Source organism: Sebastes umbrosus, chromosome 10 (genome assembly GCF_015220745.1).
Source record: "Sebastes umbrosus isolate fSebUmb1 chromosome 10, fSebUmb1.pri, whole genome shotgun sequence".
NCBI classification, from domain to species: Eukaryota; Metazoa; Chordata; class Actinopteri; order Perciformes; family Sebastidae; genus Sebastes; species Sebastes umbrosus.
The window spans coordinates 4,811,741-4,837,463 of record NC_051278.1 but is presented as its reverse complement, the minus strand read 5'-3'; the positions used below and the strand labels follow the sequence as shown (position 1 = coordinate 4,837,463).

The 25,723-nt window shown below is 39.8% G+C and overlaps 2 protein-coding genes across 7 annotated transcripts in view; one reads left to right on the top strand and one right to left on the bottom strand.

The window, feature by feature from the left end:
* Window positions 1-411: 411 nt before the first annotated feature.
* gins1 (GINS complex subunit 1 (Psf1 homolog)) lies at window positions 412-4,435 on the top strand. The gene is made up of 7 exons (XM_037782191.1): window positions 412-607; window positions 1,170-1,234; window positions 1,340-1,438; window positions 1,869-1,959; window positions 2,999-3,115; window positions 3,311-3,385; window positions 4,213-4,435. The coding sequence occupies exons 1-7, from the start codon at window positions 533-535 to the stop codon at window positions 4,279-4,281; spliced, it is 591 nt and encodes a 196-aa protein (XP_037638119.1). The 5' UTR covers window positions 412-532; the 3' UTR covers window positions 4,282-4,435.
* A 1,317-nt stretch (window positions 4,436-5,752) lies between these two features.
* Window positions 5,753-25,723, bottom strand: part of ninl (ninein-like) — a 34,645-nt gene continuing 14,674 nt past the window's right edge. For 5 of the 6 annotated variants that reach the window (XM_037782096.1, XM_037782097.1, XM_037782099.1 and 2 more), the window contains 22 exons: window positions 24,719-24,859; window positions 24,199-24,373; window positions 23,813-23,923; window positions 22,762-22,848; window positions 20,615-20,765; window positions 18,203-18,271; window positions 17,906-18,030; window positions 17,681-17,761; window positions 16,841-16,977; window positions 16,625-16,762; window positions 14,079-15,605; window positions 12,799-12,903; window positions 11,439-11,508; window positions 11,190-11,357; window positions 10,965-11,081; window positions 10,337-10,450; window positions 10,103-10,249; window positions 9,240-9,389; window positions 9,046-9,159; window positions 8,759-8,968; window positions 7,829-7,942; window positions 5,753-7,741 (listed from right to left, as the gene is read on the bottom strand). In XM_037782096.1, the coding sequence (XP_037638024.1) occupies window positions 7,550-7,741; window positions 7,829-7,942; window positions 8,759-8,968; window positions 9,046-9,159; window positions 9,240-9,389; window positions 10,103-10,249; window positions 10,337-10,450; window positions 10,965-11,081; window positions 11,190-11,357; window positions 11,439-11,508; window positions 12,799-12,903; window positions 14,079-15,605; window positions 16,625-16,762; window positions 16,841-16,977; window positions 17,681-17,761; window positions 17,906-18,030; window positions 18,203-18,271; window positions 20,615-20,765; window positions 22,762-22,848; window positions 23,813-23,923; window positions 24,199-24,373; window positions 24,719-24,859 (4,243 nt within the window). In that variant the 3' untranslated portion in view covers window positions 5,753-7,549. The remainder of the gene's footprint in view (window positions 7,742-7,828; window positions 7,943-8,758; window positions 8,969-9,045; window positions 9,160-9,239; window positions 9,390-10,102; window positions 10,250-10,336; window positions 10,451-10,964; window positions 11,082-11,189; window positions 11,358-11,438; window positions 11,509-12,798; window positions 12,904-14,078; window positions 15,606-16,624; window positions 16,763-16,840; window positions 16,978-17,680; window positions 17,762-17,905; window positions 18,031-18,202; window positions 18,272-20,614; window positions 20,766-22,761; window positions 22,849-23,812; window positions 23,924-24,198; window positions 24,374-24,718; window positions 24,860-25,723) is intronic. The other variant, XM_037782101.1, reaches the window with a different exon arrangement.

Here is a 25,723-nt window from a genome sequence, read left to right as displayed (position 1 = left end):
CTGATTTGTCGCACGAACGTCATGAACACAACATTCAGCACGCTGACGGTCTACAGGTACAGAGCAGGAGGAAGAGGAGGAGAGAAAGAGAGAGAGGAGTGCGGTGACAAGATGAGTGACAGTCGGAAACGAAGCAGCATGTAAAATTACGATATTCTGGAAATTATAAGGTTTAGTATAATTATATTGAATAATTAAAGTGATATATGTACACACATACTAATCATAGGTCAAAACAGCGCTAAATGTGGTTGAATTATAAAAGGCAGAGGTGGTAAAACGAAGAGCCTTTTAGGAGCCGAAAGAGCCGGCTCTTCTTTGGTGAGCTGAGCCAAATGATCTGGCTCACTAAAAAGAGCCGAAATTCCCATCTCTAGTCACAGCAGAGCGTCACGTCAATTTGTCACGTGATCACAACATTCCGATTTTTGCCGCGAAAAAAACCCCGAGCTGAAGTCAACACAGCGAGACTCAGTAAAGATCTAGTTTATGTGATATTCTGCCGGCTGTGTTTGTATTTAACGGTGCCGGGATGTTCTGTGAGAAAGCCGTCGAGTTAATCAGAGAGCTTCACCGAATGAGCGACGGACAGCTGCCCGCTTTTAACGTGAGTGACCTCCCGGTAACCCACCGGTAACCATCAGTAACTGCGAGCTTCATTCAAATATCTCACATTTTAACTCTGTCTTGCTGATCAGAAGATACACAGACGTCTTAGAAATGTTTCAATAGACGTTTAGAAAACACAAGAAGTCCCTTCACAGTTCGGCTCAAACAAAACACACCAAACACTTATTATAATAGAAAAACAGACAACATTTATGTCAGTAATCGGTAACAACAAGGCGAAAAAAGGTGAATGTTAGAGTTTATATTCATTAATATTTAACGTTGCCTGGTGGTGAATCACATACTGTGAGGGCCGAATCAACCGACTGCTGTTAATGTATCGATAGATGTGTCAGGTTCGTGTTTTAGGTCAGTACATTAATAGTAATAATGATGTAAACTTAAAATTGGCAGAATTTTGAATGGAGTTCGGATTCAACAAAAATCATTTGGGCTGAACAACTTTTCTCATAAGTCTCAAAGTCTCATAACATCAGATGAACTCTAGTAGAATCAGTTTAAATCAGTTTGATGTTGTTGTTGTTGTTGTTGTTTTTCAGGAGGATGGACTCCGGCAGGTTCTGCAGGAGATGGAAGCTCTTTATGAACAGAACCAGACTGATGTGTGAGTCCTGAGAGACAGAAGATAACTGAAGAACAGAGGACAAACAGTGTGTCTGTATTTTAATGCTGTTTTAGGTTTTACATTTTGACTGTCTGTGTGTTTCAGTAACGAGGCGAAGGCCGACGGTCGAGCTGAGCTGATTCCCTCCATCAAACTGCGTCACTGCTGCCTGCTGAGGAACCAGCGCTGCCTCACCGCCTACCTGTAAACGCCTCACACACTTGTAACCCCCTTCACGCACCTGTAACCCTCCTCACGCACCTGTAACCGCCCCACGCACCTGTAACCGCCCCACACACCTGTAACCGCCCCACACACCTGTAACTCCCCTCACGCACCTGTAACCCTCCTCACGCACCTGTAACCCTCCTCACGCGCCTGTAACCCCCCTCACACACCTGTAACTCCCTCACGCACCTGTAACCCTCCTCACGCGCCTGTAACCCCCCTCACGCACCTGTAACCCCCCTCACACACCTGTAACCCTCCTCACGCACCTGTAACCCCCCTCACACACCTGTAACCCTCCTCAAGCACCTGTAACCCCCCTCACACACCTGTAACCCTCCTCACACACCTGTGCATCATGTGACCATCAGTCTGCTGTTCTATTGAAGATGTTTTCTCCCGTCAGCTACGACCGCCTGCTGAGGATCAGAGCTCTGCGTTGGGAGTACGGCAGCGTGCTGCCCGCTAACGTCCGCTTCCACATGTGTGCAGAGGAGGTGAGTGTGACATCACTTCCTGTTTAACAGCGCGGGATAAACACTGATAATATTGATTACTCAGAATTTAAATTCATCTATTGTCGTTTAATTCCGTTCATCGTGAAGATGAACGTTTCGATGGAAGTCGCTAACATGAAGCTACAAACTGGCGCCCGACGCTACGCGACGCGCTATAAATAAAGACACGGTCACACATACACAAAATTAATATACGCCTCCCATTCACTTCCATTCTGTGCGAGCGAAGGGGCGAAAAAAACATTTGCTTCCGGTGGCAAAGAAAATTTTCATTTTGTATTCATTTGAAGTTCAACTTTGGTGAACTTTCAGTGTGAATAGCACCTCGACAGGTCACTCGCCTGCATTTGGTCATGTGTGACCGCGCCTAATGGTACATGTCCACAACCTCCGTCCTTTCCACGCTAACGTTGAGGTCTCGGCTACGTTATGTGATCTGGGGCATCCGGCGTGACTCGCTGCCTCTGGAAACTCCCTAGAAACTTTCAAACTAACTGTTGTCGATCCAAAATAAAGATTCATCAATGTGGATTATTTCTCTCATAAAATGTTTTCAGAAACGCATTTCAGTGAAACTATTTTCATGATATAAGAGAAGAAAGTTTCCAAACGAGCTGCCATGTTGGTTCCGGTTTGAAAGTTGGGAGCAGCAGCCCACGAGGGAAAGAGTTTGTCCAATCAGGTGTCTAGTGGCAGCCCATCAAGCGACCAACGCTGGGAAGCGAGGCGATCCCTCGCGATAAAAAAACGCTACTGTGGACACGAACCATCAGAGTTGAGCTGGTCTCCACTTTTTTCAGCGCTCCAATGACGCAGTGAAGCGTCAACCAATCATATGTTTCTGTTTCACCTTGTTCCGTCAGCCGGTCCCCAGCGTTATTTAACGACATAACCACGTCAACGAGCACTGGAGCAACACTTCAATGGCACGTTCCTGGAGTGCTTTTATTGTGAAAGGACGTGTTTGAGTTTAATGAACAGGAAGTGAATCATTGTGTGTTTGTGTGTGTGTCACCAGGTGCAGTGGTTCAGTCAGTATAAGAAGTCTCTGGCGTCCTTCATGCGATCTCTGGGGGGGGGCGAGGGTCTGGACATCACTCAGGACATGAAGCCTCCAAAGAGTCTTTACATCGAGGTGAGATGCTCTTCTGATGCATGATGGGAAATGTAGTCTCGTCTGTCAGGAGTTCATTCTGGTTCTTTTTTGCCGAGTTTCATGTTTGTCTTCATTCAGCAGCTTCTAAACCGTCTCATACATATCATATATATATATATATATATATATATATTATACATATATATCCATATGACATCATAAGGTGTTTTCCAGGTGAGATGTTTAAAGGACCACGGAGAGTTTGAGATCGACGATGGAACTGTGATCCTGCTGAAGAAGAACAGTCAGGTCAGAACAGGAAGTTGCTTCTTCTTCTTCTTCTTCTACTTCTACTGCTGTAAAATACACATCACGTTACATTTTAGATTATACTGTATAATGTCAACATGTTATACTGTCTTACTACTATATATACTATAATATATTTTCTATATTAGCAGAGATAAACACCAAGTATCATTAAATGGTGTCATATTATTCTTACACTAAGACTGCACTGCAGTACAACAGAAACACTAGCCGTGGGTACTGTGTGCATTTATACTGCTTGCCTGGTAATTTTGATTTTAAATGCTCTTGTATAGTTTCTATTATTCATTTACATTTTATGTACTTCTAATTATTTATTTTAAGCTGATTATTTTGTTTATAATTAGATTTTATTATTTGCATTGTGTAGAAACAATATTTATTATTATTATAAATAATAATAATAATAATAATAATAATGCAGAAATCTGTAGGACAACAGTGACAGTCTATTATTTATTTACATTTTATGTACTTCTAATTATTAATTTTATCTGAAGACTATTCGCATCGTGTGGAAACAATATTTAATCATATAACAATAATTAATTGTATTAATACATTTAATAATAATATATATAAAATAAATATAATTTTTAATAATAATATATAAACAATAAATATAAGAATACATTTAATAATAATAATAATAATAATGCAGAAATCTGTAGAAAGACAACAGTGACACGGAAATGTGTTTAAGAAGTAAAAAGGTGCGTGTTCCTGCAGTCTGTCAAAGTGAACCTAGTCAGACAGGAAGTCATCTTACAGTCTGTCTGTCTGTCTGTCTGTCTGTCTGTCCGCAGCACTTCCTGCCGCGGTGGAAATGTGAGCAGCTGATTCGTCAAGGCGTCCTGGAGCACGTCTTGTCCTGAGAGGACCGAGTGTTCTCATTGACCGACAGCAGAGGAGGATTCATCCAATGTTTTCTTTGGAAGCTCTAAAGTCCTGATTCACATCGTCCCCTGATCGCAACAGACCGTTGATTTAAATTCTGATGTAAAAATAAAATATTTCTTTTCTTAAATATTTTGTTTCTTTTAGTCTGTTGCAGTAAATTAACACATGTAAAGGTGTTCTTCACCTCAAGAAGTACTCTAATACATTACTGCAGTAAAAGTACTAATACCACAGTGAAGTAATACTCTGTTACAAGAAAAAGTTCCAATTTGAAGTAAAACAAGAATCGGCATCAAAATATACTTAAAGTACCGAAAGTAAAAGTACTTGTTCTGCAGAATAATCCATATTGTATTATAATTATTGATGCATTAATGTGTTCATCACTTAATTGTTGCAGCTGGTAAAGGTGTACTTTTAATGACTTTTTGTGATATTTTATGAATGTGATTGCATATTTTATTAATTTGTTTGATAATTTATTAATATTTTTCTGATATTTGACTTAAATTTTTCTGATATTCAACTATTTGGGGGGATATTTTACTAATTATATTTTTTTCAGTACATTTTACTAATATTTTTTACAATAGTATAATATATATATTATATATATATATATAATATATATATTATATAATAATATATATAATATATATATACAAATATGATATATATATATATATATAATATAATCATATTTTTATTTTTGTACTGATATTATTTAGGATATTTTACCATTTTTTGTCTAATACTTTACTAATATTTTTCTGCTATTTTTGGTATATTTTATTTGTTCACCATCTTGTTTTTTTGCAACAGAAGTGGCACGAGAGGGTGGAGCTAAGGACAACCGAATGCTGAATAAGACATTTTTAGGTGACTAAACATGTTACAATTAACTGATGAAGTGAAAACACACTGTGAAAGGGTTAAAGTTGTGAGACGAAAATACGGACAACACCGTGGTAGCAACCTGTCAATCACAAGGTAGCCACGCCCTAAAGCATCCCTGCTTTATGGTCTATTTGACTCTAAATGGGACCATAATTTACTAAATGAACATCATGCTGTATTGAAGAAGACTTGAAACTAGTGATTGAGACCATAAACTCATGTTTAAAATGTTTACTGAGGTAATAAATCAAGTGAGAAGCAGGCTCATTTTCTCATAGACTTCTATACAATCACACTTCTTTTAGCGACCAGAGGAGTCGCCCCCTGCTGGCTGGTAGAAAGAATGCAGCACAGGATAAAATGTTTTGATTATAGTGTAAATACAGACGATGACCTTTAGTTTAGTGTGAAACTAACTAGTTACAACCTGCAGTTAGTTTTAATTTTAACGTCCAGCTGATGTTTTAAGAGCAAATCGTTTCACTTGTTATTGACTTCATGACAAATAAAATATGCTTAAAAATGACTTTAAATGAGAAAACAGTAGAGTGCGATAAAAACAGATAATTTAATGTGGTTCTCATGTTACATTATCATACATGGAGGTCTGTCTCACACGTCGGTCCACAGACAGGTGTGATGTGTTTTGTTGTACCTGAACAGGAAAGATTATCAGAGCTGAGTGGAGGAGCAGGAGGTCTCACTCTGACGGGAAAATACAGACTGAAACAGAATCCAGAAAAGCAAACGTGTGTTTCCTGCAGACACTAAAACTTCACAAAAATAAAAGTCTCACTTTGACATTAAAAATAACAATAAAAATATATAAAACATAAAGTAACATAATACCCTCATGGTTGAAATACTTCAGAGTGTGTGTGTGTGCGTGTGTGTGGTCAGACTGGTTTTCCTTTGTCTTTCTTAAAGAAAACAAACGTTCAGTTTGTGTAAAGCAGCTTCAGGGAGGAGAACCTGTTGAGTAGATACAGGTGTTACAGGTGAGGCTGGTGATGACTCATGTATGAAAAGGCCACGCCGACAACACACACACTGACCCTGACACACCTTTTTACCTGTGAGTCAAACTGCACATCGACATCTCACCTGGTTATTAATTTTTACAGGGTGAGATTAGACTATTTCCTCAGGTCACTTTAAATTCATCATTATTAAAATGTAATCTGGTGGAAATCACAACATGATGCTGAGACATCTGAGAGAATCATTATGATGAAAGAAAGATTTACATTTTAGGGGAGATGTTGAAGTAAATCTGGATAGAAAGAGAGGAATTACACATTAATAATCAAACACAGTTATACTCTGCTCTGATTGGCTGATCAGGTTTTTATTTTTCTGACAGATTATTTATTTGGTGGTTTAGTAATTATATTATCTTAACATTATATAACCCTGCGCTGCTTTTATTCTGAATGTCAGGGATCACATATCTGAACTCGATTTGACTCCAAGTTAGTTTCTCCTGATAGTTTATTAATCTGTGTGCTCGGATTAGCGTTCAGTCACCAATATCAATAAATATCTGTTTTCTACCATATCGACACACTCGGCATCGTCACACGATAACATCAGCATCGGGACTTTGAAAAGACATTGAAGCCGAGAGCTGGACCGATTTAGAAGAAAACAGCAAACTGATTTGAGTTGTTTTTTTTCGTAAAGTTACGACTATAATCGCAGAGAATATCCAAGTTTTTTTCTCGTCAATTTGTGAGTTATTTCTCTTAAATGTAACGCTTTAATCTCAGAGAATATTTTACTCATAAATTTACGACTTTAATCTCAGAGAATATTCAAGTTTTTTTCTCGTAAATTTGAGTTATTTCTCGTAAATTTAACGCTTTAATCTCAGAGAATGTCAGTTTTTTTCTCGTAAATTTGCACCTTTAATCTAGTTATCTTCTCTGAATATTACCCCCCTCCTCCGGCTCCGTAATATATAGATATATTTTACCTACAATGGCTCTAATGATAGTTTATAACGATGTAATCTTTTCTAATTTGATGTTGTTGTTTAGTGTCTGACTGGATCTCACTTCAACACGTTCTCCCTGTTGACTGATGTGTTTCTGTTCATCCATAAATGAATCAGACGGGTTGACGAGTCCTTCATCGTCTTGTTCTCACTTTGAGGACGTGGCCGAACATGAACGCCACACACTTCTCACCTGTAACGAGAAAGAAACATCCAACATGTCTGAGTGCATCTCACTGAGGTTTGAGAAATCTTTCCTGTTTTCAGTTTCACCCGACGTCCTGAAGCTGCTTTAGTGAAACTGATCTCAGACCAGCTGCCGCAGCGTCACAATGTCTTTGGTTCAGCAGCTACGTGGCGAGCGACGCCAGGACGACCTCTCGCAGCAGCTTGTTCAGAGCGTTGACTTTGTCCTCCAACAGGAAGTTCTTCTTCTCTGCGTTTTTCTGCCGCTGCTCGGTGACCTGCAAAGCCTTCATCAGCTGAGAGTTCTCCACATACAGATCCTTCAGCAACGCGCTGGACTTTGTGTTCTTCGCCAGCTGCAGACGAGATGACAACGCATCACACTACTGTAAACTACTTTAAGGGCGTGGCCTAACGTGTGGTGGACAGTGGAGAAGACTGACCTGATCTTTGAGCTGCTGGACTTTCTCCTGCAGAACCAGCTGGACTCCCTTCAGTTTGGTCTCCAGCTCCTCCATCCTATGCTGCAGGGCGGACATCGCCTTCTCGTACTGATCCTGGACACAACACACACACACACACACAGATACTGAGATGTATGAGCTGAGATCAAAGTGTTCACACTGACATCTGAGGAGCTGCTTCATGTGAAGGTCACAGCTCAGTGCAACATCCATAGAAGGATTTACATGAATTTTATCATGAAATCACATTATCTTAAAAATGTCTGAAAAATATGAGAAAAATATCCAAATATCCCACACAAAAAATCAGGAAAATATCCCAAAAATAATAGTGAAATATGGGGAAAAATTAAAAAATGTCCCAAAAATGTGAATAATATCTGAAGAAATATGAGAAAAAAAATTTGGAAAATATAAAAAAAATATTAGAGAAATATCCGAAAATTATTAGTAAAATGTGTGAAAAAATTAGCAGAATGAGGAAAAAAATGTCAAAAAGTATTCTGAAAAAAAGGGGAAATTATCCAAAGAATATTAGTAAAATATGAGGAAAAAAGTGAAAAATGTCCAAAAAATGTGGAAAATATCTGAAGAAATATGTGAAAAATATCCAAAAGCAAATCTTGAAAATATGAAAAAATACCCGAAAATTATTAGTAAAATGTGTGAAAAAAATAGTGAAAAATATCCCAAAATATGTGAAACATACTGATCCTTAACAGAACACACAGACAGATACTGAGATGTACAAGCTCTTCAGATGTTTTGTGTGTGATTAGTAAAGTAACTAAAGCTGTCAGATAAATGTAGGGAAGTACAAAGACTCTAGACTAAAATACAAGTACCTCAGATTACAACGTAAAGTTACAGTAAATGAGACCCTGTGACCTTTGACCTTAGAGTGTCTACCTGCTTCATGCTGATCTGGGAGCTGCTGTGCTGGGCCTGAAGCCTCAGCGTCTCCTCCAGCTGCTGACTCCTCCTCTGCTCCTCCAGCAGCCGGGCCTGCAGCAGCTCCACCTGCTCCCTGCAGCCGTCACCCGCCCGCTGCTGCAGCTCCTGCAGCTGCCTCACGTGCTGCACCTGAACCAGACTGAGCGCCGTGTCGGCCCGCACCGCCTGCACACATGGTTTTAAATATCAAACTCTGATTTCAGTGTTTCCTGTCAGATCCTTCTGTTCGCTGTAGTCCTGACCTGGTCCTGAGCCTGTGTCCGCTCCGTCTCCAGCTCGTTCAGTTTGGTCTTCAGGTTCTGCTGCTGCTGGGTCAGCTTCTGGACCTCCAGACCTCGGACCTGCAGCTCCGACAGCTGACAAACATCAAGCAGTCAGCTTCACTTATCTTGGATCACACTCAGACTGAGGCAGTTTATTGGTCGGTGTCTGGTACCTTGTGTTGGAGCTCCTGGTTCTGGACTCTCAGTTTGTGGGACTCCTCCTGCAGAGTGACGGAGGTCTGCTCCTCCTGCTCCTCCAGAGCCTGAGCGAGCTCCTCCTTCTCCCTCATCAGCCTCCTGAAGCTGCTCTCCAACTCCTCCACCTGACAGAAACACGAGACAGGAAGCTGTGAATTTAACTGCTTAAAAATATCCCAAAAATATTAGTAAAATATGAGATATTTTTTTGGAAAAATGCCCAAAAGAATTAATGAAAAATATCCGAAAAAAATCTGGAAAATGTAAAAATAATTAGAAACATATTTTAAGAAATATGTGAAAAATGTCCAAAAAATAAATGAAAAATATCCCCAAAACATTTGGAATATATCAAACAAATATTAGAAAAATATCCAAATATTAGTAAAATATGTGAAAAGTAGTGAAAAACGTCCAAAGAATATTTGAAACGTGAAAAAATTAGTGAAGTGTACGAAAAATATGTGAAAAAAATATTAGAAAGATATTCAAAAATTATTAGTAAAATATGGGAAATTTGTTTTGAAACATATCAAATATATGTTAAACAAAATGACAGCAGGCAGGCGTAAAGCTCCACAAGAAAAACAGAGTTTGTATCTAAAGATTATGTCACAGATGTGTTTCATGGAGCTTTAAATCCTATTAATTAAAGTAGATATTTAGATAACAGTGTCTACACACAGGAGAAAACATAGAATCATATTAAAGAGATTTACTACTTCATTATATGTTGTATTATATTATATGTATTGTATTATATATAGTAATAGTTTTGAGAAGCTTGAAGAATTAAAACTATAAAAAGCGATCTAGGATCAGTGGTATATGTGATGACCTTGCTCTGAGCGTCCTGCAGCGTCCTCTGCAGCTCGGTCACTTCCTGGGCGTGGCCGAGTTTCTCGTGACTGACGGCGTGGAGCTGAGAGCGAAGCAGCTCGGCCTCCGACTCCACACAGAGCACCGACTGCTGCAGCTTCTCCACCTGATGGAGGACAAACATCACACCCTGCGGTGAGGAGGCTGAGCTGATTATTGGTGGTTGTTGCAGTCTGAGTCTGTGAGTCGTCACCTTGTTGTTTCGGTCGTCGGCTTCTCTCAGCAGTTTGGCTTTATCCTCCTCCAACCACTGCAGCTTCAGAGTCACGCTGCTGAGCTCCGCCTCCAGCTCCGACAGACGACCCAGCTGAGACATTCAACATAATGTCATTAAATAATGTGCTGCCAACATATTCAACTGTTTCATTCCTCTGAAACTTCCTGATATATTGTGAATTCTATAGTTTCACTACACGTTGTCCTGTGTACGAGACAAATAAATGTAATTTAATACAAAATAAATGTAAACCTCTTTTCTGTTAGTAAACATGATGAGGTATTTTGTGGGCGGAGGCAGAATAATTCTCTGAACACGTTAGTTAACGCTGGCTAGCAAGTATTGTTGTGTATCTGGATTCTGGCACCCAACAACACAGCAAGATGACATTTTAGATGTGTAATTTTAGCCCACTGCTGGTGTTAGCCTCCAGTCTTTCCTTTGTTTAGCCTCCAGCTAACACCGTGACGTCATCATGACGTTGACACAAAAAAGAGTCTATAGTTCCAGGATCTAAAGGAGCTAAACGTCCCTGTTGCACCACGTCATGAAGGAAAATGAGACCAATGATAAATATGTAAAAGGATGGCGGCGTTTGAAGCACCTTCTCCTTGTAGGAGCTGAGCTCTCTCTCCAGCAGCCGTCTCTCCTGCGTCCAGACGGCCTGCTGCTGCAGCTTCTCTCTCTCTAGCTGCTGCGCCGCATCCTGCAGCCGCCGCACCTGAAACCACAACCATGACTCTTATGGCGATATCAAACATTTAAATACAACAACAGTGGAGAGTCACAGAAACACCGCGAAAGAGACATAGAGGAAGGAAAAAGTCACCGTCGTTCCCTCCTCCTCCTGCTCCTTGGAGACCGTCGCCAGGCGCTCCCGCAGCATCCGGACCGACTCCTGGTCTCCACGGAGACGGGCGCTCAGCTCGGCGTTGTCGTTGCTGAGCTGCAGGTTCCTGCTGCTCAGATCCAGTACCTCCTCGCGGTATCTGGAGTTCTACAGACGCACAGAGGAGGAGGATAAGAAAAGTTGAACAGTCTACCTCACAGAGGTCAGAGGTCAGTGTTAGTTTCTCACCTCTTTGTGCAGCCTCTCCTCTTCTTCTCTGCTCCTCTCGTGTTCTCTCTCCATCTCCTCCAGTTTCCTCCTGACAGAAGAAGAAGAAGAAGAAGAAGCAGTTTTGTTTATTTCATCACGGTAAAATCATCGAACCGCGTCCAGGAAAAAATCTAGAAAATGATTTCATTCCACCAAGAACCAGAGCTGGTGACATTTATAAATGGTCAATTGAAAGTTAATTAAACCATGGCAAACTGCAGCCCAAAAGGCAACAACAGCTGTCAGTGTGTCAGTGTGCTGACTTGACTATGACTTGCCCCCAAACTGCATGTGATTATCATAAAGTGGGCATGTCTGTAAAGGGGAGACTCGTGGGTACCCATAGAACCCATTTTCATGGGTTCACATATCTGGAGGTCAGATGTCAAGGAACCCCATTGAAAATGGCTAGGACAGTTTTTCCTCGTCAAAATTTAGCAACACCTGGGAGGTTTATATTATCTTTACATATTATGTTAATATAACGACCCCAAACATATTAGCTAACAGTTTATGTTGACAACTCCATAACTCAAAGAAAAATATGATTAAAATATCAGAAAATGATTAGTAAAATATGTGAAAAGATTAGTGAAAAATGTCTGAATATTATTAGAAAGATATCTGAAGAAATATGTGAAAAATGTCCAAAAAATATTAAAACAAAATCAGTAAAACAAAATCTGAAAAATATAAAAAATATTAGAAAATTATCCAAAACTTTTTTAGTAAAATATGAAAACACTTTTTTTTTTTTTAAATGTCCAAACAATTTGAAAAATATCTGAAGAAATATGTGAAAAATGTCCAAAAATGAAAAATATCCCCCAAAAATTATCAAAATATGTGAAAAAATAATGAAAAATGTCCAGAAAATATGGGGAAAATATTAGAAAAATATCTAAAAATTATTAATAAAAAATTTGAAAAAATAGTGAAAAATATTTGACAAATATTCAAAAACTTAAAAAAGGAAAAAAAAGAGTCTCAACCCTAAAAAATACAAATATCTTTTGATCCAAATGATTAGTGGTCTGTTGAGCAGTAAGTGTTGTAAACAACCTCCTCAGCTTTTAAAGAAAATGTTCTTTGTACGTGCAACATCCTCAATGAACGTCCATTTCTATGCAGATGACTCTGCTGATGATCCTAATCTTCTCCTCACACTTAATTACTGATTTTCAGTGGTTAACAAAAATATCTTACTAAAAAAAACTCAAATGGCAGAATGATTATTCCAAATTCAATAGTTTGAAATCTCGTCACATGAATGATTATAGGACGACCGATCTGCAGGGTCAGAGAGCTGCACGTTAAAGCTGTTATTGTGTTTTCTCACCTCCTCTTGGAGACGTCGTCCTCCATCTTCTGGACCTCCTGCTGCAGGACGCTCAATCGCTCCTGAAGAGCTCCGTTCTCCGATCGAACGTCCTCCAGCTGAGTCCTGCAGCCAACAAACAACAACAAACCAGCCGACTCGTCATCAGGAATAAAAATCACTCTCTGGGAAACGTTCCTGATGGAACTAAAAATTTGATTTCATGGCTGAAATCAATCTGAAAGAGATATGTTGATTTAAAAGTGTTTAATTTGAGTATCTAAAGATCAGGAGGCTGAAGGCTTCAGTCTGCTTCAAACAAAGAGCTCGACGGATCGTCAAACAGCGTCCAACACTGAATGTAAATGTCCGATTTAGAGAAGAGCAGCTGATTGGTAAAGTTGATATGAGGAGTTATCCGATACGATACCTCCTGATTTCCCTACAGAAACCTAGATAAGGAGGCAGCTGGCTAGAGGGAGATCACCTGGAAGTTTCCTACTTGCTGTTGGCTATATTTATGTCATTTCCAGTAAATATCACAACATAAACATGGGTTTTATCACCTAGTGGTCATATCTCCAGTCAAATTTGGAGCAGACAGCTGATAGGTACGTGTTTTTTTTACAGGATGTAACAGAAAATGCATATTTAACCAACTCAGTGTGGACAGAGAGCGTCCGATGTTACTATAAGTAAATAATAATCTTCTTATTCTGTCAATAAGAGACACAAGGTCAATATTATTCATCATTACAATAAATTACTGTGTTATTATTAAAAATACATAGATAATATTTAAATCCTACATGCATTTTTGGCTACAGCCACTGGGGGGGTTCAGTGAGACCCCTGAACCAACACAGACTGACCCTTTTCTTTTGAAAATGAAGCGTTTTATGTTACAGCTCATTTTAAGCAAACTGAAGCTTTAAATCTTTGATTTCCAACAGAACAAAAGAATCATTATCCTGTTAAAATAAGATGCATCAACGCAGAATTTAAGCATTTAACATCTGAGTTTCAACGCTAAGAGAAAACAGGAAGCGTGATGATGGACATGATGACTGAACATTGAGTTATTCACGTGTGTCATGCGTTTGTCATTCGGTTAGAGATGAGGTGAAGAGTTAAAGCATTCCAGACAGAGCGGGTCGGCCGCCGTGACAAACTGAGCAGCAGCGTTTCTACCTGTGGAAAGGTCACATGATCGATGCAGTTAGTCAATCAGATACTCAGAGAGTTAGTCATCATTTGGACCAGGATTTGGATCTCCCGAGTCGGTCTCATGCTCCACAAACCTGTGTGGACTGGCCGGGTCCATCACCTCCTCCAGGGCCAGGACCAGCTTCTCAAGCTCCATCAGCTGCTGCATCATCTTCCTCTTTTCCTGCTCAAAGTCCTCCTCCGCCGTCCTCAGCTGGTCCTGGGAGTCCTGCAGGTCCTGCTGCAGCTGGAGGACCTGCAGTCTGCTCAGATCCAGGTCTTCGTGCTTCGCTTGCAGCTGGTTGGTCAGGTCGTTGTGATGCTTCTCAGAGGAGGCTTTGGCTTGCCGTAAGAGATCGTCGCCGTCCGCAACTTTGGCCAGGAGCCGATCCACCCCACTGGTTTTGGAGTTCAGCTGCCTCCGGAGGTCCAAGACCAGGTCTGCGGTCTCGTTGAGCTGGGAGCTGAGCTCTCTGAGATGGTCTCTGAGCGTGGAGATCTCCTCCTCCATCTCTACGATCTGGTTGGAGAGCTGGTCCGCCATCCTGGCGTAGCTCCTGTTCTCTTGGCTCAGACGACAGACCTCCTCCTTCTCTTCGTCCAGACCGGACAGTATCTGCGAGGTCCTGGTCTGCTCCTGCTTCAGAGCCTCCTGGAGACCCTCCTCGGCGCTCCTCCTCCTGTTCAGCTCCTCAGAGACGCCATCCAGCTCCAGCTGCAGGTTGTCCACAGCCATGGCCTGGTCCTTCAGGTCCTGGATCAGCCTGGCGCGGTCCGTCTTCAGCGAGTCCAGCTCAGCGGTCAGTTTTGACAGACCCTCTGCTCGGCTCCTCGTGGCCTCCTGCAGACCCTCCAGCTCCGCCCTCAGGGCGCTCGCCGTCTGCTCTCTGGCTCTGAGCTGAGCCTGCTGCTGGATGAAAGCGTTGGAGAGGCGGCTGCAGTTATCGGCCACCACCTCCCGGTCCTGCAGGATGCTGTCGGACGCAGCCTGGAGGTTTCCCAGCTCCTCTTTCAGCTGGGTCACCTGAACCAGGAGCTGCTCCTTCCTGGTCATCACCTGCTGCAGCTCCTCCTCCATACAGCTCTTCTCTGAGGCTAGCCGCTTACTTAAACGCTCATGAGACTCCAGGAAGGCGATGCTCTCCTCCAGCTGATTGCAGGCCTCCTCCAGTCTGGCTTCCAGATCAGAACAGCGCCCACGAGAAGCTTTGAGATCGTCCTCTAACTGACCACAGCGCCCACGAGAAGCTTTAAGATCGTCCTCTAACTGACCACAGCACCCAAGAGAAGCTTTGAGATCCTCTTCTAGCTGACCACAGCGCCCTCTGAGCTCCTCCAAGCTGGTCTCTGATTGGCTGATCTGCAGATGGGAGTTGTGTATGAGCTCCTGTAACCTGGAGACCTGCTCCTCCAAGCTCTTCTTCTCTGAGGACTGACTGCAGATCCTAGCCTGCTCCTCCTCACACCGCAGCTTCTCCTGCTCTGATTCAGCGAGCCGCTTCTCCCAAAATCCTCTCTGCTCCTGCAGCTGCTGGCGCTCCCAGTTGAGGTGGTGGAGGAGGCGGCGCTGACCCTCGGCGTGCTGCAGCTTCATCTGAGAGAGCTGCTGCTCTGTTTCCTCCCTGCTCACAGTGTTCATCATCATACAGCAGTACGTTACTCAGTGTTAACGAATAAATACACCCGGTGTTAACGAAGAAATACACCCGGTGTTAACGAATAAATACAACCGGTGTTAACGAATAAATACACCCGGTGTTAACAATATACACCCGGTGTTAAAGAAATAAATACACCCGGTGTTAAGGAAGAAATACACCCGTTGTTAACGAAGAAATACACCCCGTGTTAACGAAGAAATACACCCCGTGTTAACGAAGAAATACACCCCGTGTTAACAAAGAAATACACCCGGTGTTAACGAAGAAATACACCTGGTGCGTGAGACACTTCCTATTAACGAATAAATACACCTGGTGTTAACGAAGAAATACACACGGTATTAACGAAGAAATACACCTGGTGATAACGAAGAAATACACTCCGTGTTAACGAAGAAATACATCTGGGGTGTGAGACACTTCCTATTAATGAATAAATACAAACACTATGTATATATATATATATATATATATATATATATATATATATATATATATATATATATAATATGTATATATACACACATACATGCACACACACACATATACAGTATATATACATATTATATCTATATAGATATATATATATATATATATATATATATCTATATAGATATAATATACATACATACATTTATATATATATATATATATATATATATATATATACTATTTATGTATTACTTCTCATTACACATATACTACTTTCCTGTTTACATTCACTTTATTATCTATATTTTAAATTCTGCACTATTTTATTTGCATGTTTTTATCTTTATACGTATTTAATGAGCGTTGTTGTTGGAGGAGACTGAGATCTAACGAATGCTTCTCTGTAATTGTACCGGAAACCTGAAACTTGATTAAAACTTTCCTGTAAAAACGTGTATAAAACTATATGTTTTGTAAAGTGAATGTGTGCCTGAGCATTCTGGGTAATCAACAGCAGATAGAGGCTGAGGTACTGACTCTCCACCCACCTGACCAGCACCACCTCCTGGTCCATCTTCAGCTTCAGCTCGGCCTCCAGCTGGTCCTTCTCGGCGCTCAGTCTCTGGACCAGGTTCCCGATCTCTCTGGCAAAGTTCTGCTCGAGCTCCGCCCGCTCCCGCTGCACCCTGGGAAAACATGTTTAACCCAAAAGGTGACTCCTCTCTTCAGTCAGACGACATTGTTTCTGCAGTCGTCTTCCTCACCTGCGCTCCTGCTCGTTGCTCCACCCTCCTCCTCCTCCATGTTGGATCTGAGAGTGCAGTTTGTCCAGAGTCTCCTTCAGCTGCTTCACCTGCTTCTCTGCCTCAGTTTTCTGCTCCTCCAGCTCACTGATCTCCATCTGACCGACAGACGAGTCAAATATGTGTTTATAGTGTTTTAACGGAATACCGACTTGGAATTATCGACTTCTGACTTGCAATGGATTGCAGCATTAGTGTGGAAAAAACAGGTAAATGGCTGAGTTTGACACTTCGGTACCAATCCCAAGTAGTCAGCGATAAAAGGAGGCTGCAGAATACGTGAATAGTTACCATGGCAACAAGTGACAACTGACGTTAGCACGTATTAGCTGTCTTAACTTAATCATCTGAAAATTACAATTCGGCATATTTAAACAAAACCAACAACAACTACCAACAGCCATAGTCTTAACAACCTAAACTAATGTTTTGTCACCGGTTAGATTGTCAAAATGTTAAAAAAAATAACAGCTTCAGTCCCTGAGGAGCTACGTTAGCATCTTAGCATTAGTGACAGATGCGACCAGTTACCTAAACGTTATAGTTCCATTAAAACACTGTAAAATCAAGATGAGCATCAGAGGGGATTTAGAAGTGGGTGTTCAACTGAAAAATAAGGAGGTATATGCCGTATACCTGTGTTTTCCCTGGCAACCACTTGTTGTGAAGTGAATACAATGGAGCAGAGGAGGGAGAGGGAGACATCTAGTGGCTGAATTGTATTAGTGTTATTAATAGTATCTTTAATACTGTTGTAGTGTGAAGATGTAAAACATTCAGCATTATTTGTCTTATTTTTACCTTGAAGGCCTGAGAGATGTCTTTACGCTCCACCTCCATGCTCTGCCTCATCACCTCCAGGCTGCGCTCATAGTAGTTCACCTGGAGGAGGAGGAGGAGAGAGAGGAGAAAGAGGAGTATATAAACTGTAATATACTGTATATAATGTGTGTCACCTATAATATACTGTAAATAAACATTAATATACCGTATATAAACGGTAATATACTGTATATAATGTGTCACCTGAGTCTCCAGCTTGATGTGCAGCTGCTGCAGCTCCTGGTTGTGTTTCTGCTTCAGCTGCTCCAGAGCCAGTTCAGTCTGGATGCTGACAGTCGGACCAGAGGCGCTGTCCAGTGAACACAGAGCTGAGAGAGGAGAGAGATGGAGGTTAAACTGAAGCCTCTACATCAGAGCAGAACTGTACTGAAGTGAATATAATATATATAGAATATTTGTTGTGGCAGTGTTTGGCTTGATTGACAGGTGTCTCAGCCTATCACACACAATACCACCAGTGTCCGTAGACGTGTTTCTCACCTGTCTTGTCTGCCGGCTGCAGCTTCTTCCTGACCAGAGGAGACGATCTGCGCTTCATGTCCGACTCGTCTGCACAAACACAAACACTGTGAGACAACAACTCAGACTGTTCCTGGAATAACAACTGAAAACAAAATCAGTAAAACTGAGACTTACTGTGAGACATGATGACTGTCGACTAACCTGCACTAACACTTGGAAGAAGTATGTGTGTGTGTGTGTGTGTGTGTGTGTGTGTGTGTGTGTGTGTGGTAGTGGGTGTGTCCATGTGTCTACCTGAACACATCAAACCTGCTCAGCAGATACTGACTTCCTGTTAAAAATCACACTGCAGATCTTTAACTGACAGTTTTTTTCTTTTATTTGTGTGAACAAATCTGTATTTATTGAATTGTTAACATAACTTTTAGGGTTGTTTGAGGTTTTAATATCATTCTGAATCTTCCCAGTGGTGTTCCTGATGTATTAAAATCCCAACATTCACATTCTGGTCAAAGTTTGTTTTAACGTCAAAATGCTATTTTCCCTTCAAGTCCTTCTAAAACCGTTTTCCCACATCGGGACCTGACGTAGGTTTCTGCATGATGACGCTGCTACATGTACAGTATATATACACATCCTTATAGTCAGTGTATTAATACAATAACTTATATGATGATGCTGCTACATGTACAGTATATATACATCCTTATAGTCAGTGTATTAATACAGTAACTTAGATGGCGGTCGGCGTGCTCCCAGTTTGGAGAAGCAGACAGGAGTACCGACAGGAAGCTAAGCAACATACTGCTGTGGACGCCACAGAAAGTCACACAATAACACAAACTAACTAACCGATCAATGCAGCGGTAGACCAGCAACTCCCCTGTTCTGAGAGGTAAAATTACTGGTTTTGTCACATTTTAGTCATTTTTATCCTTCATAGTTTTAGTCGACGACAACTCAAAATATTTGAGTCCAGTTTTACTCACCGAAAAGTCATTTGATTTTCTCTCTTTATCTTGTCACCTTTTTTTTCATTTAATCTTAGTCCTGTTTAGTCATCAGATTATAATGAACATTTCTGTCATTCTATGTCACATACAATTTAATCTCATCATTATCTAATGAAAAACAGGTTGAATGATTCAGAATGCAGCTTTGCAGTTAGTTCGAGCCACTGATCTATAAAACTGCACTATGTTTTACACCTGAATTTTATTTAAATTCAAACAACTTGTTTTCATATTTAAAGATTATTTTTATTGTAAAGCTGCATCCTGGTTTTCTATGTTTAGATACTTGATGTTTAACACACATATTGTTTGTTTACCTACAGTCAATAAAACAGCACTGGTTTTGTATCACTGTAGGTTTTACAAGGAACCTGAATGACTCAAAGAAAGATCTCTTTAGACCTAAAACGTCTATTAATTGTTCAGTCGATTGGCAAATAAATAGCAACCATTTTGATAATAGATTAATTGTTTTAGTTATTTTTCAATCTCTCTGTTCTCTGATGTGAGTTTTAAATCTCAATAAACTAAATATCTTTTGTTGGCTGAACAGTTTTTACTGTTTTGTTATATTTTAAAGGCCAAACGGTAAACTGATTAATCAAGAAAATATTCCTCAAATTAATCAATAATGAGGATATTTGTTTTATCTAATTCAAAAGGATGACACACTTCTTCATTTTAAACAAACCTAACATCAATGTGAATGAGCTGATCTTACTTGTGATTGGAGGGTAAATTAAATCATCACATCTCATTAAATGACCCGACAGCCAATCACAGCTCTGCATTGTGTTGATTAAAACCAGGTCAACTGGCTCCACCTCTTGTCAAAAGCATGTTACTGCAAACTCTCGGCTCACAAAGTACATTTCTGAGGTACTTGCACTTTACTTGAGTATTTACGTGTTCTGCTACTTTCTACTTCTCCTCCACTAAATCTCAGAGGTAAATATTGTACTTTTTACTGCTTTACATTTATCTAACAGCTTTAGTTACTTTACAGATTCAGATTATTAAAACTAAATATAATCAACTAATAAATGATGTATTATTATAGATCAAACTACCAGCAGTATATAAAGTGATTAAAAGTAGCTCCACCTTTACCAGCTGCAACATTAAAGTGATGAACACATTAATGCATCAATAATAATAATTCTAATATAATATAGTTTATTCTGCAGAATGAGTACTTTTACTTGTGTTACTTTATTTTGATGCTGATACTTTTGTACTTTTACTTAACTACATTTTGAATGCAGGACTTTTGCAGGATATTTTTACACTGTGGTATCGGTACTTTTACTGCAGTGAAGTATTTCTTCGTTCCGCAGCAGTTTAATCATGGTGTGTTTGTGTTCTCCCTCTCAGTGTGTATTATGTGTGTTGTTGTTGTTGTGTGTTGTTGTGTTACCAGAGTCTGACTCGGTGCTGGCGGGTCGTTGTTCGGTCCAGCTCAGAGCGGCATCGTCGTCTCCTGCAGATCGTCTGGACTTCCTGTCGCCCTTCTGACTCTTCAGCAGATCCAACTCTGAGCTCAGCTCATCGTTTCTGTCCCGCAGTTCCTGAATGCAACACACACACACCTTTAGCATCTAGCTAATATAATAAAGGTAGATCTACCTGCAGACACACAAACCAACACATATCAACCAGAGCACCCACTGGTCACAGAAGAGTTACATCACTTATAATGTCAGCAGCCAACAAGTCTCACAGTTCCACAGTTATATTTACTATACTACTACTGTATATAGTATATTACTACAGTAGTACTACTACAGTAGTATAGGGGGGATGCAAAGGGCAAATAATACATAAATAAATAATTTTTAAAAAATGAATTAAATACATAAATAAATACATAAAATACATTTTAAATAAATATATGCAAAAGTAAATTAATTCAAAAAATAAATAAATGAATAAATAAAAGGGAAAATTATAAATGAAAGTAAATACATAGGGGAATTAACACAAAGGGAAAAAATAAATAAATAAAAGGGAAAATTAAATAGGAAAGTAAATACATAGGGGAATTAATACAAATGTAAATAAATAAATAAAAGAGAAACTTAACTAGGAAAGTAAATACACAGGGGAATTATTACAATGGTAAATAAATAAAAAAAGCCAACTAAAACAGAAATATCAATATATGTCACATTTGATCAATTAATGAATGCCTAAATTTATTTTAAATATTATTTTTGGTACATTTAATGACATGTCCATTTATTTATCGAGTCATTTATGTATTTATTTATCATTTTGGCAGCTTCTGTCCTCCATAAACCAGTTCTTTGAGGGAAAAAATAATTATTTATGGATTAAATTCATCCACGATCACACTGAAAATTAGACAAGAAGCGGCAATAAAACAACATTAATGAAAAAGTAAGATAATTTAGTATGATCACATTAACGTTACTCTCAGTCCTTCGTGTCTACAGACTCTCAGTAGGATTAATGTGGGCTGTAAATCGACTAACGGATTAAATCTGTGTTCATGTGACCTGATGTTTGAGCTGCTCGTCTGAAGCTGAACTCAGTGAACGATGGTCCAGCTTCACCACTCCAGCAGCATCACACATACATATACACATGTACTGTACATATACACATACAGGTATAAGCAGACTGATTTGTGTGTTTTCAGGTGTTCTCACCTTGATTTTCTGTTGAACCAACATGAGGCGTTCAAGTGCACAAACAAAAACAGATATTAAAACTTTCTCACCTCAGTCAGACCACTGAGCATGTTTGAGTTGCTTTACTTTTCCTACATGGAGCAGATTTGATTTACACTGATAAATCAAAAAGCTAAATAATTTAGAAAAAAACATATCAACTCAAGGTCCACTGACTACGCAGCAAGAGCCACTGTGGGTAAAAAAAAGTCATACATTTATTTACGAGAAAAACTCCCAAAAGTCTGTGGTGCAAAGCAATTTTTCTGAGTTTTTTTTCTCATAAATTTGGGACTTTAATCCCAGAGAATTTGTGTGTTTTTCCCTGTATATTTCTGATTTAATAATCTCAGAGAATATCCAAGTTTATTTCTCATAATTTTAGTTTGTTTTTTTTATCACTTTAATCTCAGAGAATATCCAAGTTTATTAAAAAACTATAAACTATAAAAACAAAACAATTTTATTTTTTTTTTACCTATAATGGCCCTAATATGCTGTTGTAACTTACAGACTGTGAGATGTGGTTGAAAGCTAAAAAAAAACAACAACTAGAAGACGGACCTTGAGTTAAGATTATTCTCTCTTAGTTTTAGAATATTTGGGCAGAAGGCAACAACAAGCCTCTCTGAGTCTCTCACCTTCACTTAAAGTTGTACTTTTAACTTGTATCTATTATTTGAATAATAATAAACTTTGAAATCCAACATTTCATTGCAGCACAACATGAAAACATTCTGCAGTGGCAACAACAAATACACAGTTACTGAAAAACTGCCCAATAGAGGAAATAAAAGTTTAACATGTAAAAATATGAACGTGAATTAAGATGAGAACACATACAAACACATTGTGTCTCTGTGTCTCTTACCCGGCACTGCAGTTCGTAGTCTTTGACGATTTCGGAGAATCGCTCCTCGTGACTCAGACCAGCGCCCGCCGCGTCCAAGCTGCCAAACTGTCAATCAGAACCAACACGTTATTGGTTTAATGGAACCGTCAATCAACCGATCAAAAGTCATCTTCATCAGTCGGAGCGAAGAAGACAGAGAATGAAATGAAGTCACGGAGGGAACTCTCCTCAATAATTTATCAGCTACAAGGAGACGAGTTACCCGAGTACACCTGAGTGTGTTCTGGTGCTTCTATCTTTGTGAGGACTAATGTTACTCTGATGATGAGGACATTTAGTCTGGTCCAACTTTAGGATTAAGAACTGTGTCCAAATGAACTCAGTGCTGCAGATACAAAACACTGGTTCATACTGGTTTACATCCCAGTTAAAGGAAGTATGAAGTCGACAACCAGCTGCTTCCACATCCATCAGTCACAGAGCAACATGATGATTCATTAAGAGTCTTTGTGTTTGTGTCACCTGATGAATGTCAGTCCAATATTCATACAACTGGATTTATTCAAGTTTCTTACCAAAACTACATTTTACGAGATTACATTTGAACACATCATGATAACGTTGTAATTTACCTTCACCCAATACACATTTTTACTGAGCAGAGTTTGAACGCCTCATAATAATAACTAAATGGCCTATGTTAACGTTAGTAGCTCCGTTATTTAGCCAAGCAGAACTGTGCTGCTAACGGCTGCTAACAGCTAACATTACTAACTCTCCTCCTGCTGAACTTCCTGCTGATGCCGATACTGCAAGTTCAGGTATCGGAATCGGTATCAGGAAGGAAAAAATGGTATTGTATCATCTCTACATGTAAGCTATTATAATTAAACGTGGAGCTCAAAACGACACGTTTAACTAGCAGCTAAAAAAGGCTAAAAAGCTCTGCAGAGCTGCAGAAATAGAGAGATTGTTAATATAATAAATATTGATCAGAGCAGCTATAATAACTCAGAAGTGTTGAGGCTGATGGAGGACGATCAAACAGGTTAAAGGCATGTTTTGTTACCTTGTCGTGCAGCAGCTGGTCCAGGTCTCTCTGCAGTCTGTTCACTGAGCTCTCTGCTTCAGTCAGCTTCAGCTTCACAACACTCAGGTCCTCCTCCAGACGACAGTTCTCCTGAAGATGCAACAAATCACACACTTTAAGGGTGCTTTCACATCAGGGAACCGGGCCCGGATCCGAGCACACTTGTTCCCAAAGTCCAGTTGGTTTGATTAGTGTGAACGCTCCGTACCGTAATAAAAAAATAAGAAAATGACAGCATGTAAACAGAAACCATAAAGTATCTCTTGAAGGCTATACAGTAAATACACAGCAGATACAGCAGAAAAGCCATGTGCTGCACATAAAGGAATATGTAGACGGCGTGCAGGTGAGAGACGTGAACTCACCTGTGTGGTGCTGCAGAGCTCCTCCTGTAGCTCCGCCTCCTGCGCTCTGAGCAGCTGCAATTCGTCCTGCAGCGTGCCACGCTCTCTCTCCAGCTGCTGCATCAGAGCCTCGCTCTCCTGCTCCGACTGGCTGCGCAGAGCCGTCAGCCTATCACGGAAGTCCTGCTCCAGGTCCCTGCCAATCACAGAGTACATTAAGTACAGTATATGTCCAGTAAATGTCCAGTAGAAAGACCAGGATAAGACCACTATAGGACCAGTATAAGACCAGTATGAAGACCAGTATAAAGTCCATTATAAGACCAGCATAAAGACCAGTATAAAGTCCAGGATAAGTCAAGTATAAGACCAGTATAAGTCCAGTATAAAGTCCAGTATAAATCCAGTATAAAGCCCAGTATAAAGTCAAGTATAAGACCAGTATAAATCAAGTATAAAGTAGAGTATAAGTCAAGTATAAAGTCCACTATATGTCCAGTATAACACCAGTATAAGACCAGTATAAACCAGTTTGTCTGACCTGATCCTGCTCTGGTTGAGGGTCTCCATGCTGGCGTGGCGGTCGTCCACCTCTCTGACCAGCTGCAGGTTCCTCTGATCAGCCTGATCCAGGTCGACCTTCACCTTGTCCCGCTCCCTGCAGGCCTGCTCTGTGACCAGCCTGAACACACACACACAGGAACTGAAACCAGTCTCACACCAGTACAACCAGTCAGATAACACTGGTGACCAGCTCTGCCTTGCTCATGAGCACCTCAGCAGTGGATGTAAAGCACAGCTGTTTTTGTTTTGTTCTTTTAAATCACCACACAGAGAAAGTTGATGTGATGTGAAGATTTTTCTCATATATTTACCAATTTAATCTCAGAGATTATCCAAGTTGGTTTTTTTTTCATAAATTTACCAATTTAATCTCAGAGTTTATCCAAATTTTTTCTCATAAATTTGTGAATTATTTCTCATATATTTACCAATTTAATCTCAGAATATCCTAGTTTTTCTTGTAAATTTACCACTTTAATCTCAGAGAATATCCAAGTTGGGTTTTTTTTCCGTAAATTTACCAATTTAATCTCAGGGTTTATCGAAGTTTTTTCTCATAAATTTGTGAATTATTTCTCATATATTTACCAATTTAATCTCAGAGAATATCAGTTGTTTTCTTGTAAATTTACCACTTTAATCTCAGAGAATATCCAAGTTTTTTCCCGTAAATTTAAGACTATAATCTCAGAGAATATCCAAGTTTTTCCTTGCAAATTTGTGAGTTTTTTCTCATATATGTACCATTTTAATTTAAGAGAATATCCAAGTTTTTTCTCATAAATCTGTGAATTATTTCTCACATATTTACTAATTTAATCTCAGAGAATATCCAATTTTTTCCCGTAAATTTACGATTATAATCTCAGAGAATATCCAAGTTTTTTCCTGTAAATTTACGACTATTAAAAAAGGGAACAGAACGCAGATGGAGCCTTTAAGTACAAGTTCAAGGTACATGTACTTTACTCAGCAAAGTATT